The 13,980-nt window shown below is 60.9% G+C and overlaps 1 protein-coding gene across 2 annotated transcripts in view; it reads left to right on the forward strand.

Annotated features, from left to right (window-relative positions):
• COL20A1 (collagen, type XX, alpha 1) overlaps window positions 1-12,846 on the forward strand; it is a 39,417-nt gene extending 26,571 nt beyond the window's left edge. For both annotated transcript variants that reach the window (XM_011992400.1, XM_011992399.1), the window contains 15 exons: window positions 1,151-1,293; window positions 1,607-1,716; window positions 2,162-2,320; window positions 2,405-2,482; window positions 3,111-3,197; window positions 4,057-4,110; window positions 7,692-7,745; window positions 7,929-7,982; window positions 8,357-8,410; window positions 9,016-9,087; window positions 10,153-10,188; window positions 10,282-10,330; window positions 10,529-10,696; window positions 11,559-11,636; window positions 12,634-12,846. In XM_011992400.1, the coding sequence (XP_011847790.1) occupies window positions 1,151-1,293; window positions 1,607-1,716; window positions 2,162-2,320; window positions 2,405-2,482; window positions 3,111-3,197; window positions 4,057-4,110; window positions 7,692-7,745; window positions 7,929-7,982; window positions 8,357-8,410; window positions 9,016-9,087; window positions 10,153-10,188; window positions 10,282-10,330; window positions 10,529-10,696; window positions 11,559-11,611 (1,171 nt within the window). In that variant the 3' untranslated portion in view covers window positions 11,612-11,636; window positions 12,634-12,846. The remainder of the gene's footprint in view (window positions 1-1,150; window positions 1,294-1,606; window positions 1,717-2,161; window positions 2,321-2,404; window positions 2,483-3,110; window positions 3,198-4,056; window positions 4,111-7,691; window positions 7,746-7,928; window positions 7,983-8,356; window positions 8,411-9,015; window positions 9,088-10,152; window positions 10,189-10,281; window positions 10,331-10,528; window positions 10,697-11,558; window positions 11,637-12,633) is intronic.
• The last annotated feature ends 1,134 nt before the right edge of the window (window positions 12,847-13,980 follow it).

The raw sequence follows: 13,980 nt of genomic DNA on the forward strand, positions 1-13,980 counted from the left end.
CATGAGTCCCTGTTCTCAAAGGAGGGCTCCTCCTGGCCTTGCAGCCTGAGCGGGCGCTTCCCATGCCTGTTTGCCCTTCCGGAGCTCGCGGCCCGAGAAGTGGAGGCGGATGGTTCTCTAGGTGCAGCCACCCAGGGTGGAGCCCCGTGAGGGCTGCCACGCCGAGAGAGGAGGGCTCCTGCTGTGTGGGGCCAGGAGGCTCCTGAGGGGGCACCGCGGTGCCCAGGCCCCGGGTCGGTCTGCTCTCGGGACTGCAGCTCCCGCTGTGTGGGGCTGGGAGGCTCCTGAGGGGGCACCGCGGTGCCCAGGCCCCGGGTCGGTCTGCTCTCGGGACTGCAGCTCCCGCTGTGTGGGGCCGGGAGGCTCCTGAGGGGGCACCGCGGTGCCCAGGCCCCGGGTCGGTCTGCTCTCGGGACTGCAGGAAGGTGGCTGGGCAGGGTCTTTCTTGGGCTGCTGGTTTTCATCCTAAGAGTGAGTGGAAGCCAGATAGCAGGCTGCGGCCATTGGGACCCCAATTATGTCAGGGGCTAGAGACCCTGCTCCCTGAAACATGAGGGGACCAAGACCCTGGTCCCGGCCCTCAGGGCGTCTGGCTGGGCACTGGCGAGGACCCGCTGGGCACTGCCAATGAGTGTGAGTCAGGGGAGCTGCTCCCGAGAGCAGAGCCGCCTTTCAGGAGTGACCCTGAGACCCTCCTGTGGGGTGTCCTCGGCCGGCACCCCTCACCCTCACAGGGGCCCCCAGGAGCACGGGTCTTGGTGAGCCCTTGCTGGGGTCATCTGAGATGTGACCTGAGATGACCTTGGGCCTGGTGCCTCCGAGTACTTCTGTTGAATCCTCCTCATTCCATAGGAGGGGATTCTGTCCTTTATGTACCCCATGTTACTCATGGGAAACCGAGGCAGGGAAGCCCCATGTGGCCTCATAGACCCTCAGCTCTGTGGACCCACCAGTCTGGGCTCTAATGGAGCCAACAGCCTCCACGCTGAGTCTACAGCTGGGAAGGGCGTGCGGGTGCAGGGGTCCACCATGACCCTCAGAGCAGCTTCAGGGACTAGGGCTGGGGCTGGGGCTGGGTGAGCGGATCGTCCTGCCAGGCTTGGCCGCCCTCGGGTCTGCTCATGTGCCTCCACCTCCCCCAACCCCACAGTGACGTCCACCCAGCCCCGCTCCCTCCAGAGCACACCATCGTCTTCCTTGTGCGCGTGCTTCCCGAGACGCCCCGTGAGGCCTTTGCGCTGTGGCAGATGACGGCCGAGGACTTCCAGCCCGTCCTCGGGGTTCTGCTGGACGGTGATGTGGGCCCCGCATCGCCCCCAGCAGTCAGGAGGAGTGGGGGCAGGGAGGCCCCAGAGCCCTGGGAGGCCGTCGGAGAAAGTCCAGCCTCCAGGCCAGGCCCTCAGCACCCCCAGGCAGCAGGGGTGTGGGCGCCCACCCTGGGTGGGAGGCAGGTGTCCCGGTCAGGGGGCCGTGGGCCACATTGAGGGTCACCTTCAGTTTGGCACCCTCAGGGCTGCTCCTGGCCTGTCGTGAGGGCCGCGCTGCTCAGGGTGTAGGCCCGGCTGGCTGCAGCCCGTTCTCACCTGCTCCACCCCTTCCCTGGCAGCCGGGAGGAAGTCCCTGACCTACTTCCACCGCGACCCCAGGGCTGCCTTGCAGGAGGCCACCTTCGACCCGCAGGAAGTGAGGAAGATTTTCTTCGGGAGCTTCCACAAGGTCCTGGAAGGCTGCAGTTCACACCACTCTCCCCCGTTCCCCCAGCTCTGGGGCAGCCCAGCCCCAGAGGGCCCTGCTGGATCCCTACTCCTCTCTCTAGAAGAGCAGGACCTTCCTTGGGAGGGAAGGTTGACCTAGGGCTCTGTCCCTCTACCCAGCTCTTCCATCTTAACTGGAGTCGAAGAGCTTCCCAACCCGTCTCTTTGGGACCCACAGACCCCGGAGGCTCCTGCAGCAGGTGCCATTTGGTCCATTTTACAGAGGGGAAGCCGAGGCACAGCAAGGGGGAGCTCTCCCAGGGTCCCCTGAAACCTGAGGGGAGATCAGGCTCCTGACCCCAGGCCCCGGTGATGGGTGTTACTCCCCAGCTCTGGCCTGGCCTTGGGGGCTCAGGTGGGCACTGGCCCTGCCTGGGCTGTGGGGAACCTCCCGTGCTGTCTCGCAGGTGCACGTGGCTGTGGGCCGCTCCAAGGTCAGGCTCTATGTGGACTGCAGAAAGGTGGCTGAGCGGCCCCTCGGGGAGGTGGGCAGCGCACCCTCTGCCGGCTTCATCACGCTGGGGAGGCTGGCCAAGGCCAGGGGCCCCCGGAGCAGCTCGGCCGCGGTGAGTTGTCCTGTTGGGCCGCGCTGGTTGGGGCTGGGCGCCTCCCTGAGTCCCTGGGGCTGAGCCGGCTCCCCTGCGTTGCAGTTTCAGCTCCAGACATTGCAGATCGTGTGCAGTGACACCTGGGCCGACGAGGACCGGTGCTGTGAGCTCCCTGCCTCGGTGTGCCCCGTCTCTTGCCCCTGTTCCACGAAGCAAGTTAGGGCTGGTGCCCACTGAGGGTCAGAGTGCCTGGGGTCTTGGCCTGTCCAGATTGCCACTGTGCTGGGAGAGATCAGGGAAGGCTTTCAGAGGAGATGGCCTCAGGGCCAGAGGGTGAGCCCAGGAGGGCTGGACGGAGAGTCCTGGAGGCCCTGGGAACCCCTGGGCTGGGAACCCCTGGCCCCACTCAGGGCCACGCCCACCTCTGTGGGCCCAGCCACATGCAGATGAGTCAGGAAGGGTCCCACAGCCAGGCCAGAGAGCCCCTCCCAGCCTCGGTGACTCCTCTGTGTACCCTGTGCTGGGCTTGGCTCTACTGGGGGCCCAGATGGGGGAGAGAGGGAGGGAGAAGGCACCACTCTGTCCTGGGCTCATGCGGACAGCCTGGCAGGGTGGGTACCCAGGGCTGGCTGCACACGCAGGGGACCTGCCCACTGTGCACTTGTGCCCCTGACCTTCACCCCTGCCTCCCAGGTGCAGGCCTGGAAGTCTCCCTGGAGCCCAGGTGTGCTTGGCTGAGCTCAGCTCTCGGGTCAGGCGAGAGCCGGGGAGAGGGTCTCTCTGATGAGCAGGGTGTCTTTTCTTCCAGAGGGATGGAGAGACCTGCCCGGCCTTCGTGTCTGCCTGCTCCTGTTCCTCAGAGACCCCTGGGCCCCCAGGGCCCCAGGGACCCCCAGTGAGTCCAGTGGTGTCTCCCTGGGGTGACCGAGGAACCCTGGCCAACGTATTGCTGCCACTGGTGGATGTGGAACCCAGGCCCTCCCGCCCCAGCCCATCCCCCCCGTCCTGCCACAGAGCTGGGATGTACTTCATGAGCCTCCGCCCTGAGGCCTGGCCCAGCGCCTGCCTTCCCCCAGGCTGGGCCTCCCCGGCAAGCCCTCCTCTGGTGTGCAATCCAGTGTTTCTCAATGTCAGGGTTGGGCAGGGAGTCCAGGCGCAGCTCCTTCCTTCCCCCAGGCTGCCCCTGCCCCCACGAGCCCTCCCCTGGTGCAGAATCCAGTGTCAGGCTTGGGACAGGTCTAGGTGCAGCTGGGATCCAGAACTGTGCTGTGGCTGCAGGGTGTGACGTGGGCTGGCTGCGAGTCACAGCCGCTCGCACGGCCGCTGTCCTGGGTGCTGGCAGCCCAGGCCTGGACCCCTGCTATGGGGACCTGAGAGGTCATTGGACCTGCCATGGCCGCAGCTGCCTCTGCTCACCCCGAGGTTCCGGCACCCCGCAGGTGATGGCTGGGGCTTCCAGAGCTGGCTCCCTGGGACCGGTCAAGCGCACTCACTCTGAGCGCAGTGTCCACAGCCCTGTCTGCTCAGGGGGCTGGGGTCTGAACCTGGAATGCCTGACTGTGAGAGGGAAGGACGGGCTCGTGTGTCCTTGCCCTGGAAGCCCCTTTCCTTCCCCCTGACAGCAGTGGACAGACCAGGGCTGGGTGGGGTTAGGTGCTCAGGGTGGACCCGGCATGGGGCTGAGCGGCTGGTCTGTGCCCCTGTGCCTCGGTTGGGGTGGTTCTGGGGGCTTAGCCCTGTTTGTGCCTCTGCAGGGCCTCCCTGGGAGGAACGGCACTCCGGGAGAGCAGGGCTTCCCCGGGCCCAGGGTAAGTTTTTGGTGAGTCCTGGGAGGTGGGGGGCCTGGATCCGGCCTGCTAGAAGAGGACGCCCCTCCCAGGGCGCTCCTGAGAGTGCAGGGAGCTGCATGGAGCCTCTCTAGGCAGGGCGGGGCCTCCCCAAGCTGCAGACAGGCAGGGACCCCAGCACCCCAGGGGTCCAGGGGTTTGGACTGGCCTCTCCCGTGTGCCTGCTGGGCGCCTGGCCTGGGCCTGGTTACGGTGGAAGTCCCCTTTTCACCCAGAGAGAGAGGATGAACCCCATGGCCCGACGGGGGAATCTGAGGCTTGGGGAGGTGAGGCCACCTGTCCTGTCAGCCCTGAAGGCCGCCCTTGATTTCTACGGGGCAGGCACGAGCCAGATGCCTTCTGTGTGCTGGGCTGGGCCCAGGAGCTTAGGCCCACAAAGTATTTTCAGATGTAGCAGCATATGCGCAGTGTGCGGGGAGGTGTTTCGGGGGTGGGGGTTCTGGTTCTGCAGAGACGGATGTTGAAGACAGTGCACCCAGCAATGACAGCAGTGCCCACCCCAGACGTGAGAGGGCCACCCTCCGGGCTCGATTCTAAGCATTTACCTGAACCACGGTACTGCACAAGCATGACACAGATGTCAAAAGTGTGGTTGGCGTGCAGCGAGGCCGTCCTCCTTCCGACCCTGACACCCGCCTCTCTCCCGGCAGCCTTCCGGAGAGTTCCACATCCCCGTGAGCACAGACGTGAGCCTGGCTCCGGCGGGGCTGTCCTGTTGCACCTGCACTGCCTTTGTTGGTGGTTGTGCTGGAGCCTGAGCGTGCATCCCAGGCTCAGATTCCCTAGGAGAGTTGCTGGGTGGAAGGGCACACGTGGGCCCCTGTGCTTTGGGGTGGATGTCCCCACACTGGCCCTGCAGAGCCGTGCAAGGTGCTCCCCCGCGAAAAGCCAGCACTGGCTTCCCACCCCCATCTTGTGTAACTGGCTGCTTCGGGAGCCATCTGATAGATGAAAATGCATTTCTCTTCCAAGCAGCGTGAACGCCCTTTGAAAGTGTCCCATGTTTTCTTGCTGGAGATGTCCTCTGACTTCTCCACTGTTACTTTTCTTAATAATTGGTGGGCATGCTTTTTACTTGCTGGAACCAGCCCTGTGTCTGTGATGTGAGTTTTGACTGCGTTTGGCATTTTCTTGTCTTTTAACCTTGTTGGCGATGTGCGTTTCCATACAGAGTTTAAAATAACTTTTACGTAGTCCGTGTTAGTGCTCTGTTCTATGGCTTCTGTATCCTGTGTTAAAGGGTCTTCCTTACTCCGAGAGTAGAGAGCGCCTCCTCCTGGTTCCTCCTGGTGCTTGCAGGCCCTTTTCAGTACTCCAGGTGGATTCCTCTAGAGCTGATTTTGTTACAACGCTGGGGAGGACGGAGGACGGGGAGGACTCCAGCTTCACCTCTTCACAGACCACCCGTGGTCGCCTGAGTCTTTCCTTACACAGCCCGCCCCTCGTGGAAGTTAAACGCTGTTGCTCTCGTGACGTCCCAAGGCCCCTGTGTATTTTGGGGGTTTTCAGGCGCTCCAAATCTGTCCCGTTGATTTGTCTGCTGTTCACATGCGAGGGCAGTGCTTCTTAAATTACTACAGATTTCTTTAAAATTTTAATGCCAGGCGGGCTGGTCCTCTTTTGTATTCCCCAGAATTTTTTTCCTGGCTCTCTTTGCTTATTTCATTGTTCAGTGAACTGTAGAATTGACTTATCCATTTAACCTCAACAATTCAGTTGGTGTTTTTATTGGGACCGCATTCGCTTTATAGACATAGTTGGGAACAGATGACGTTTTTATGGTATTGAATCTTCTCGTCCAAAACACGGCCATCCTGCCGTTGGTTCACAGGCCTTTTGTGGCCCTCAGTACAGCGCGGGGACAGTCTCTTCCTACAGACCCGCTCGGTTCTCCTTCGTCCCTACGTAGTTCCTCTTTTTTGTTGCTATTATAAGTTAGGTCTTTTCTCTCATTACAGCTTCTACCTCATTATTTTCACACAGGTTTCTTTCTCAATTATCTTCTTTTTTTTTTTTTTTTTTTTTGAGACAGAGTCTCGCTCTGTCGCCCAGGCTGGAGTGCTGTGACACAATCTCGGCTCACTGCAAGCTCCGCCTCCTGGGTTCACACCATTCTCCTGCCTCAGCCTCCAGAGTAGCTGGGACTACAGGCGCCCGTCACCTCGCCCGGCTAATGTTTTGTACTTTTTTTTTTAGTAGAGATGGGGTTTCACCGTGTTAGCCAGGATGGTCTTGATCTCCTGACCTCGTGATCCGCCCGCCTCGGCCTCCCAAAGTGCTGGGATTACAGGCGTGAGCCACTGCGCCCGGCCTCAGTTATCTTCTTTATGATTTTCTTGGGTGTTCCAGATTTATAGTGACATCACCTGCAAAGAAACACTTCACCTTCGACTTTTCAGTCTTGATCAGTCCGATTTCTTTTTCTTATCTAATGGTGTTGGTGAATACTCCAGAATTTTGTCAGAAAGCCGTGGTGGTAGCAGATATTCTCATTTTCTTCTTGGCTTAACAAAAGTGCTTCTAGCATTTGATCATTAAAATGCTGTCCTGGAAGCAGAGACAGGTGCATTTTGTCATGTGGTAGTGAAGTCCATCCACTCTTATTTTATTAGATTTAAAACAGCAAGAATGAGTATTAAACAAGCTCTAGTGCTGTTATGGACATAATGAAATGACTGTGCCTTTTGAGCTATTAATTGTAGGATATCCCTCAAGACTGGATGATTCGTGCATCCGTCGAAAATCTGACACGGTCGCTGGATTCTCGTTATCCGTGTCATGTGCTGCAGAGTTCAGCTTCTGACATTTTGTTTTGGATTTTGCATTGATGCTTATAAATAAGACTGTCGCAGTTTTCTTTATAGTGTTTGAACCTCGATTTGCTTTGTTCAAAAGATAATTTGAGTTTAAATAGCAGCAGTGTGCGCCCCACAGGGCTGGATTTCCCGTAAAACCTGAGTCTAGTGTTTTGGGGTCCAGGGCTTAAGAAAGTCTTCTATCTCTTCCTTACAGTTGGCCCGTGGGGGTCTCTGGCTTTTCCTCAGTGATTTCTGCAATGCCCCCCACACCCCCGTTGGAACCCAGAGTTGGGTAGGGGAGGGCTGGGGGTGGAGTTGGTTGGAACTGGCTTCACAGGCTTGGCTTGGCCGTTCTCTGGCGCTGCAGACCCCGACTGTGGGTGCTCCCAGACCCTCCCAGGGTGGGCAGTGAGGGTGCTGGGGCTGCCCCTGCCTCTTTAATGGAGATGTTTCCATGTGGGCCTGGGCCTGAATGCCCAGAGGGCCGGGAGGGCTGGCTGTGACCCAGAGGGGCCACAGGAGGGGCAGCCAGAGTGACCTTTTCAGGCCCTCCCCACTGCCTGTGTCTCCAGGGAGAGCCCGGGCCACCCGGACAGATGGGACCAGAAGGTCCTGGAGGCCAGCAGGGGTCACCGGGGACCCAAGGCCGTGCAGTCCCGGGGCCTGTGGTAAGTGTCACCCATTCCCCGCCCTCCTGCCCTGTGCCCCCTCCGCTTCACTGTCCAGCCCATCATCCCCCTCCAGGGTCCACCAGGGGTCAAAGGAGAGAAAGGAGACCATGGGCTCCCAGGCTTGCAGGTAGTGTGGCTGGGGCTGGGGGCCACAGGGGTTCGTGGCAGCGGGGGAGCGGGGAAGTACAGGGATGGAGATGGGGAGTGCATGGGGGACACAGGGGTCGGGGGGTGAGGCCTCACAGGCAGGGCCACCTCTTCTGGATGTGACCTTGGCCCCTGCCTGGCTGGCCCCTCTGTTCTCTCCCAGGGCCACCCCGGCCACCAGGGCATCCCCGGGAGAGTTGGCCTCCAGGGACCAAAGGTGCTGACTCTGGGCTTGGAGGGTTCTGTCAGGGTGGTAGAAACTGGCCTGTGGTGGTGGGGGGACTTGGAGGTGGAGGCTGTGGGGTAGGGAGGGGGAGGTACTTCCTCCTGGGCTCCTGCCTCACCCACTGCACCACCCCCTTCAGCCTGTGGCCTGGCCAGAAGGCAGGAGAGCTCCAGCCCACCCCAGGCAGGAGTTGTCACTGAGGTGGGGTCAGGTGGGGGTGGCTAAGTAGGAGCCTGGCAGCCTCAGCTGCCTCACCTTTGCTGCTTGGGTTACAGGGTGTATTGGGTGCTGCTGGGGGCTGTCACCATGGGAAGGCTGGGTACAGGTACAAACCCCACCCAGCTTGCGCCTTCCTATGCCATCAGGGAATGAGAGGCCTGGAGGGAACTGCTGGCCTGCCCGGACCCCCTGGCCCCAGGGTAGGCACCAACCTCCCATGACCCCCACCCCCACCCAGGGCTCCTGTGTTCCAGGGGCCAGGCAGAGGCTAGTCTGAACACCAGCTGTTACCCCTAGGTCACCCCAGGAAGTGGCCTGGGGGGGCCTCACTTCTGCTGGAACTTTCTGCAGGGCCCTGTGGGTGGGTGAGCGTCTGCCCAAGAGCACTACATGCCCCCAAGTGAGGGCTCTGTGCTGAGGACTCAGTTCCTGGGAGACCTTGATGGGGGGTCTCCTGGCGTTGGCCTCGGGCTGAGTGCTGCAAGCTAAGTTGCCTCCCTGTAAGCACCACTTTGGGGGAAGCCTAACTTGCAGTCACACTGGGGCAGCTGGAACAGCTAGGGACATTTAGAGCAGCGTGGGTGCTGACAGCACTGGAGGAGGAGCACAGGGCATGGAGAGCCAGGGTCTGGAGGCAGGGGAGGCACCGCCTGCCAGAGGAATGGCCTGAGGGAGGCTGGGGCCAGCTGGGGGTCCACTGCCCTTGTCAGGTCAGGGGGGCCCTGGGACGTCCAGGAACCAGGGCTGAAGTGGGAACAGATTTGCTGGGGGCCTAAACCAAACGCTGACTTCCGTGTCTCTGCAGGGGTTCCAGGGCATGGCAGGGGCCAGGGGCACTAGTGGAGAGAAAGGACCCCCAGGGGCCGTGGGGCCCACAGTAAGTTCACTTCCAACACCCACCAGCCAGTCAAAAGTGGGGGAGAGAAGGGTGCAAGCCCCATATTCTCAGGGACTTCCTGCTGACCACCCAGGGACTTCCTGTTGACAGCCCATGGACTTCCTGTTGACAGCCCATGGACTTCCTGTTGACCACCCAGAGACTTCCTGTTGACCTCCCAAGGACTTCCTGTTGACTGCCAGGGACTTCCTGTTTACCACTCAGGGACTTCCTATTGGTGGCCCAGACACTTCCTGTTGACCACTCAGAGACTTCCTGTTGACCACCCAGGGACTTCCTATTGACAGCCCAGGGACTTCCTGTTGACCACTCAAAGACTTCCTGTTGATCACTCAGGGACTTCCTGTTGACTGCTCAGGGACTTCCCATTTGTTATTGGAGGCCTGTTCTGAGCTGGGAGCTTGTTGGTGCTAGTGCAAGAGAGTAGAGCCGGGGCTGGTTCTGCACCTCCCCCAACCCCACCCAGGACAGACCTGGTGGAGGGGAGGTGGTGGGGCGGCAGGCTCCGTGGAGGCACCACCATCCCCCATAGGGGGACAGACGTGGGAGATGGGGGTGTAGTATCCCCTGGGGGATGCCTTGACTTTCAGCAGCTCCATGGGCCCCCGCTTACGTGGGCTCCAGGTTCTCCAAGGAGCTGGAGAGGTGGAAGAAGACAGAAGTTGGCAAGGAAGCACTGGCACAGGCCTGGCCTGGGCCCGGGAAGGGTCTGTTCTCTGGGCAGTGTCCCACACCCGCCATCTCCCCTAGCACAAAAATCTACAGCCAGAGGCAAGTCCTTTGTGGCACAAGTTCCAGCCGCACTCAGGACTCTGCTGCAGAACCAAGCTTCTCACATGCCTGCTCTGGGGTGCAGGCAAGGACCACAAGCTCCTAGGATCTGGGAATTTGGGATTGGGCTTTGGCTCTGCCTGCCCTGTGGGGTCACACTGCCACTGTGGCTATCAGGCTGCCCAAGCCATGATCCACCCCAGGGCCATCTCGCACTTCTCGTGTGTGGTCTCAGGCCATCCCTGCTGACTTCTTCTCTCTTCTCCTCATCAGGGGCTGCCGGGGCCCAAAGGGGAACGAGGAGAGAAGGTGAGTGAGACTGAGAGTCTTTGGCTCAGCTTGGGATCACCTGGGAAGGCACCAGCCACACGGGTCCCAAAGCTGCACCACCTTCCCTTCCAGGGCGAGCCGCAGTCCCTCGCCACCCTCTACCAGCTTGTGAGCCAGGCCTGTGAGTCCGCCATCCAGAGTGAGTGAAGCCAGTAGCCCTGCACCTGTGCCCAGCACACCTGTCTGTCCTCACAGTGGCCAGGCTGAGGGAGGCTGCCTTTACCCACCGTTAGCACACCTGGGTATCCTGGCATGGCCTGCCCAGGCTTCGCATCCCCTGGCTCCCACTGCATCCCGCTGCCACCCTTCCTTCCCACAGCACACGTGTCAAAGTTTGACTCCTTCCACGAGAACACCAGGCCCCCAATGCCCATCTTGGAGCAGAAGCTGGAGCCGGGCACTGAGCCCCTGGGGTCCCCTGGCACCCGCAGCAAGGCCCTGCTTCCTGGAGAATGGAGGCATGGTAGCCGCCACCTAGAGGGCAGAGGTACTGGGCTCCTGGCTCTTGGGGAGGGAGTTGTGGCCAGCGGGGAGCCGGTTGTCCCCTGGTCCTGGGGCTGGAGCATCGATCTGTGTCAGCACAGCAGCCCCTGCTGGAGACACCACTGTCCAGCCTCTGGGGTGCTGTGGCGAGGACACGGGGCTTCCCTAAGCCCAGACAAAGCCAGTCATGACGCAGAGCTCAGCCTTGGCCTGGCCTTCCGAGGCCCTCAAGGTGACCCCTTCCCCAATCTTCAGGAAACACGAGCTGCCTGCTTAGGGCCACCCAGGAGGGCCCAGCCTACCTCCCATCCTCCCTCCCTCCTTCCTGCCCTCGCGTCCTCCCCCTCCCGCCCTCTCATCCTCCTGGCTACCGCTTCCCCCGCCTCTCCCCACCCAGCGCGGAGCCGCAGGCTCCCGTGACCTTGGTGCTCCTCCTCCTCTGAGGCGGCAGCGGTGGGTCATGACTTGGATGCTGAGATGGAGGAAAGGCTGATTTGGGAGCTGGAGCTGGAGAGGGGCGTCCATGGGGAGGACAGACAGGGAGATGACCCAGCCAGACGAGGACTGAGTTCTGCACTGGCCGAGGCAGCCGCAGCTAGACAAGGGTGACAGGCACTGTCACAGGGCCCCCACCTGACACCTCCCCACCTGGCCATGCCCCCCCAAACCTGTCATGGAGCCCAAGGGGCACCTGTGTGGGGCACAGGGACCTGGCACGCTGCTGTCCCTCAGATCTCAGCCTCCATCTGAGGACCAGACCTGCTGCCTGCACCCAGGGAGGGGCCCTGACACCCTCTGTCCCCGTCAGAACAGGGCCCTAAGCCACTGCATTGCTCCGTCCCCATATACCCTCCCTTTCCTCGCAGGGGAGCCTGGAGCTGTTGGTCAGACGGGCAGCCCTGGGCAGCAGGGGGGCTAGCACCCAGGGCCTCTGGGAGCTACAGGTGAGCCCCTGCTGCCTGCACCTGCCAGGGCTGAGGGCATCCAGGAAGGAGGAGCTCCTGAGGGGCTGACGGGTAGGGCCTTGTGCTATCCAGGGTGGGGTGCTGTGAGCACAAGGCCCAGCACAGGCAGGTGAGGTGGCCCTGGGGAAAGTAGGGTCAACTGTGGACCCCGTAGGGGCAACAGGAATGTGGGATCACAGGCTGTGGGGCCATAGGGCGTGGGGTCTCAGAGCGTGGGGCCGCAGGGCGTGGGGTCCTGGAGACGGATTGGCATGTCGGGAGCCTGCTCGACCTCGTGGGCTGCAGAGTTCATGCTGGGATGGAGGATGCCCTGACCAGGGTATAGTGCAGCGGGGAGAGTGGAGCTCAGGTGTTTCCTCAGTGGGCACCTGGTCCAGTTGTGGGGAAGCTCACAGGAGTCCCAGGAGGGGCCTGTGAGGCCCCGGGTATGTCGATGAGAGAGGCAGGGTGGGGGCTGTGGTAGCCCCAGGTAACCTCTCTCTTCCTCAGGAAGTGCTGGGCAGGTGGCCCCTGTGTGCAAACTTAGCTGAGGGGCTGGTCCCAGGAGCAGGTGTGGGGACAGGGTGCAGGTGGGTACAGCACAACTCCGGCCTCAAGTAGCTACAGGGGCCAGAGTGTGGCACGGGTGTGTGACCTGGGCCCGTGAGGGGCCGGTGCCTTTGAGCGAGGGGACTCGGCAGGGGCTAGGAGGGCCAAGGAGCACAGGCAGGAGACTCAGGGGCTCCTGGCCAAGCTGGGGCAAGAGGGCAGCTGCCCGAGATGCCTGAGAGTCAGGACAGAGCCCAGGGCTAAGGACAAGCAACCTTGCTTCTCCTCCACAGACCCATCAGAGAATGACCCTACCCACAGCCCTGCCCACAATCCTGCCCACCCACGGCCCTGCTGGACGCGGCGTGTGGAAACCCAGGCACTGGCCCTGAGCCTGTGTCCAACTGTCTTCAGCCTTTCAGATCTGTCTGCTCTTCTCTCCTGCCAGGACATTTTCTGCACTGTCCCGAGGAACCCTGCGCCTTCCTCCCTGGTTTGTCTGGACACCAAGAGCGACCACATCCTGGAAAAGCCAGGAGAAAAGCTCAGGAAGCACCTGCAGGTGGAAGGAGAGGGAAGGAGCAACCTTGGCCAAGGCCCACCCCACACCCTTGGCTCTGTAGCATTTCTAAGTTCAGATAAACCACTGAGTGCTCACCCACCCAAGCGAGGCGGGAGTCATTTCCCTGGAGGGTGTCCCCCACCCTGGCTCCGTGCACCCCACCTTGAGGTCCTGCAGCTCCAGCTGCAGTGGAGAAGGGGAGGGGCTGGGCTGATGGTAAATCGGGTCCAGGAGGGCAGTGGTGCCCCATGGCCGTCTCACTAGCTGTCACACAGGCTCACCAGCATGCCCTGCCCCTTTCTTTGGGCCTCATCAAAGCCTGGCCGGGGCCCTGCAGACCCTCCTCACTGTGCGCCTCACGCAGGGAACAGACGGCTCCACTGCTGTCCCACTGGTCACCTGCACGGTGGCTCCTGCCTCAGAACAGCACTCCCACCCTGACCCCAGCACCTTTGCATCTGGGAACAGGCAGGGTCCTGCCTGCCTCATCATCCTCTCTGTCTCCAGCCCAAGAAGGAGTTCAGATCCTGTGTGTGAGTGGCCACCCCTCATATACCCAGCCCTGTGCTGAGTTCCTTGTGCAGGGCCATTGCTTTGAGACTTGGCACCATCAGCCCTGGTCCTTAGGGTCTCAGAGCAAGGTCATCCCTCAGCAGGCTTCTGACCTGCGTGCTCCTCAGCACTTCTGCCCAGGTCTCTCCCAACCATCACAGACACTATGAGCTGGACTTCCTGCCTTATCTCCACTGTGTCCCAAACAGCATGGGGGCAAGCTCAGAACACACACCTGGGCTTCTGGGTCTTGTGGCCTGTGGAGGTGATGTGGGAACTTCTACTTCCTTTCCAAACAAATATTCAGTAACTAGTCCACTATTACCACTTAGGCAGCTAAGCAAGATAGGTGCCAGAAATGAAGAAGGAACCCATATCATTGAGGAGAGAATGAAAAGTATTAAAAAGGAACAGAGAGAGACCCTTGATATTGACAGAAGGAAAACCCACCAAGATCCCTAGTGCAGCACTGCATGCACCAAAGCATACCTCAAAGAGGTGAGTGCAAAACAGCTTCAGGGCAAACACTTTGTCTGTGATTCAACCGTTCCAGGAACTGACCAGACCTGGAGACCAAATGGAGAGTGATAGGCAGGGTCAGCAGGATGGGAGAGAGTGCCTGCATCCACAGGAGCTGCAGCCCTGACTGAGGCCAGGAAGTACCCCCAAATGCCAGCTCCC

This window comes from Mandrillus leucophaeus, unplaced genomic scaffold (genome assembly GCF_000951045.1).
Source record: "Mandrillus leucophaeus isolate KB7577 unplaced genomic scaffold, Mleu.le_1.0 Scaffold41, whole genome shotgun sequence".
In the NCBI taxonomy this organism is placed as follows: domain Eukaryota; kingdom Metazoa; phylum Chordata; class Mammalia; order Primates; family Cercopithecidae; genus Mandrillus; species Mandrillus leucophaeus.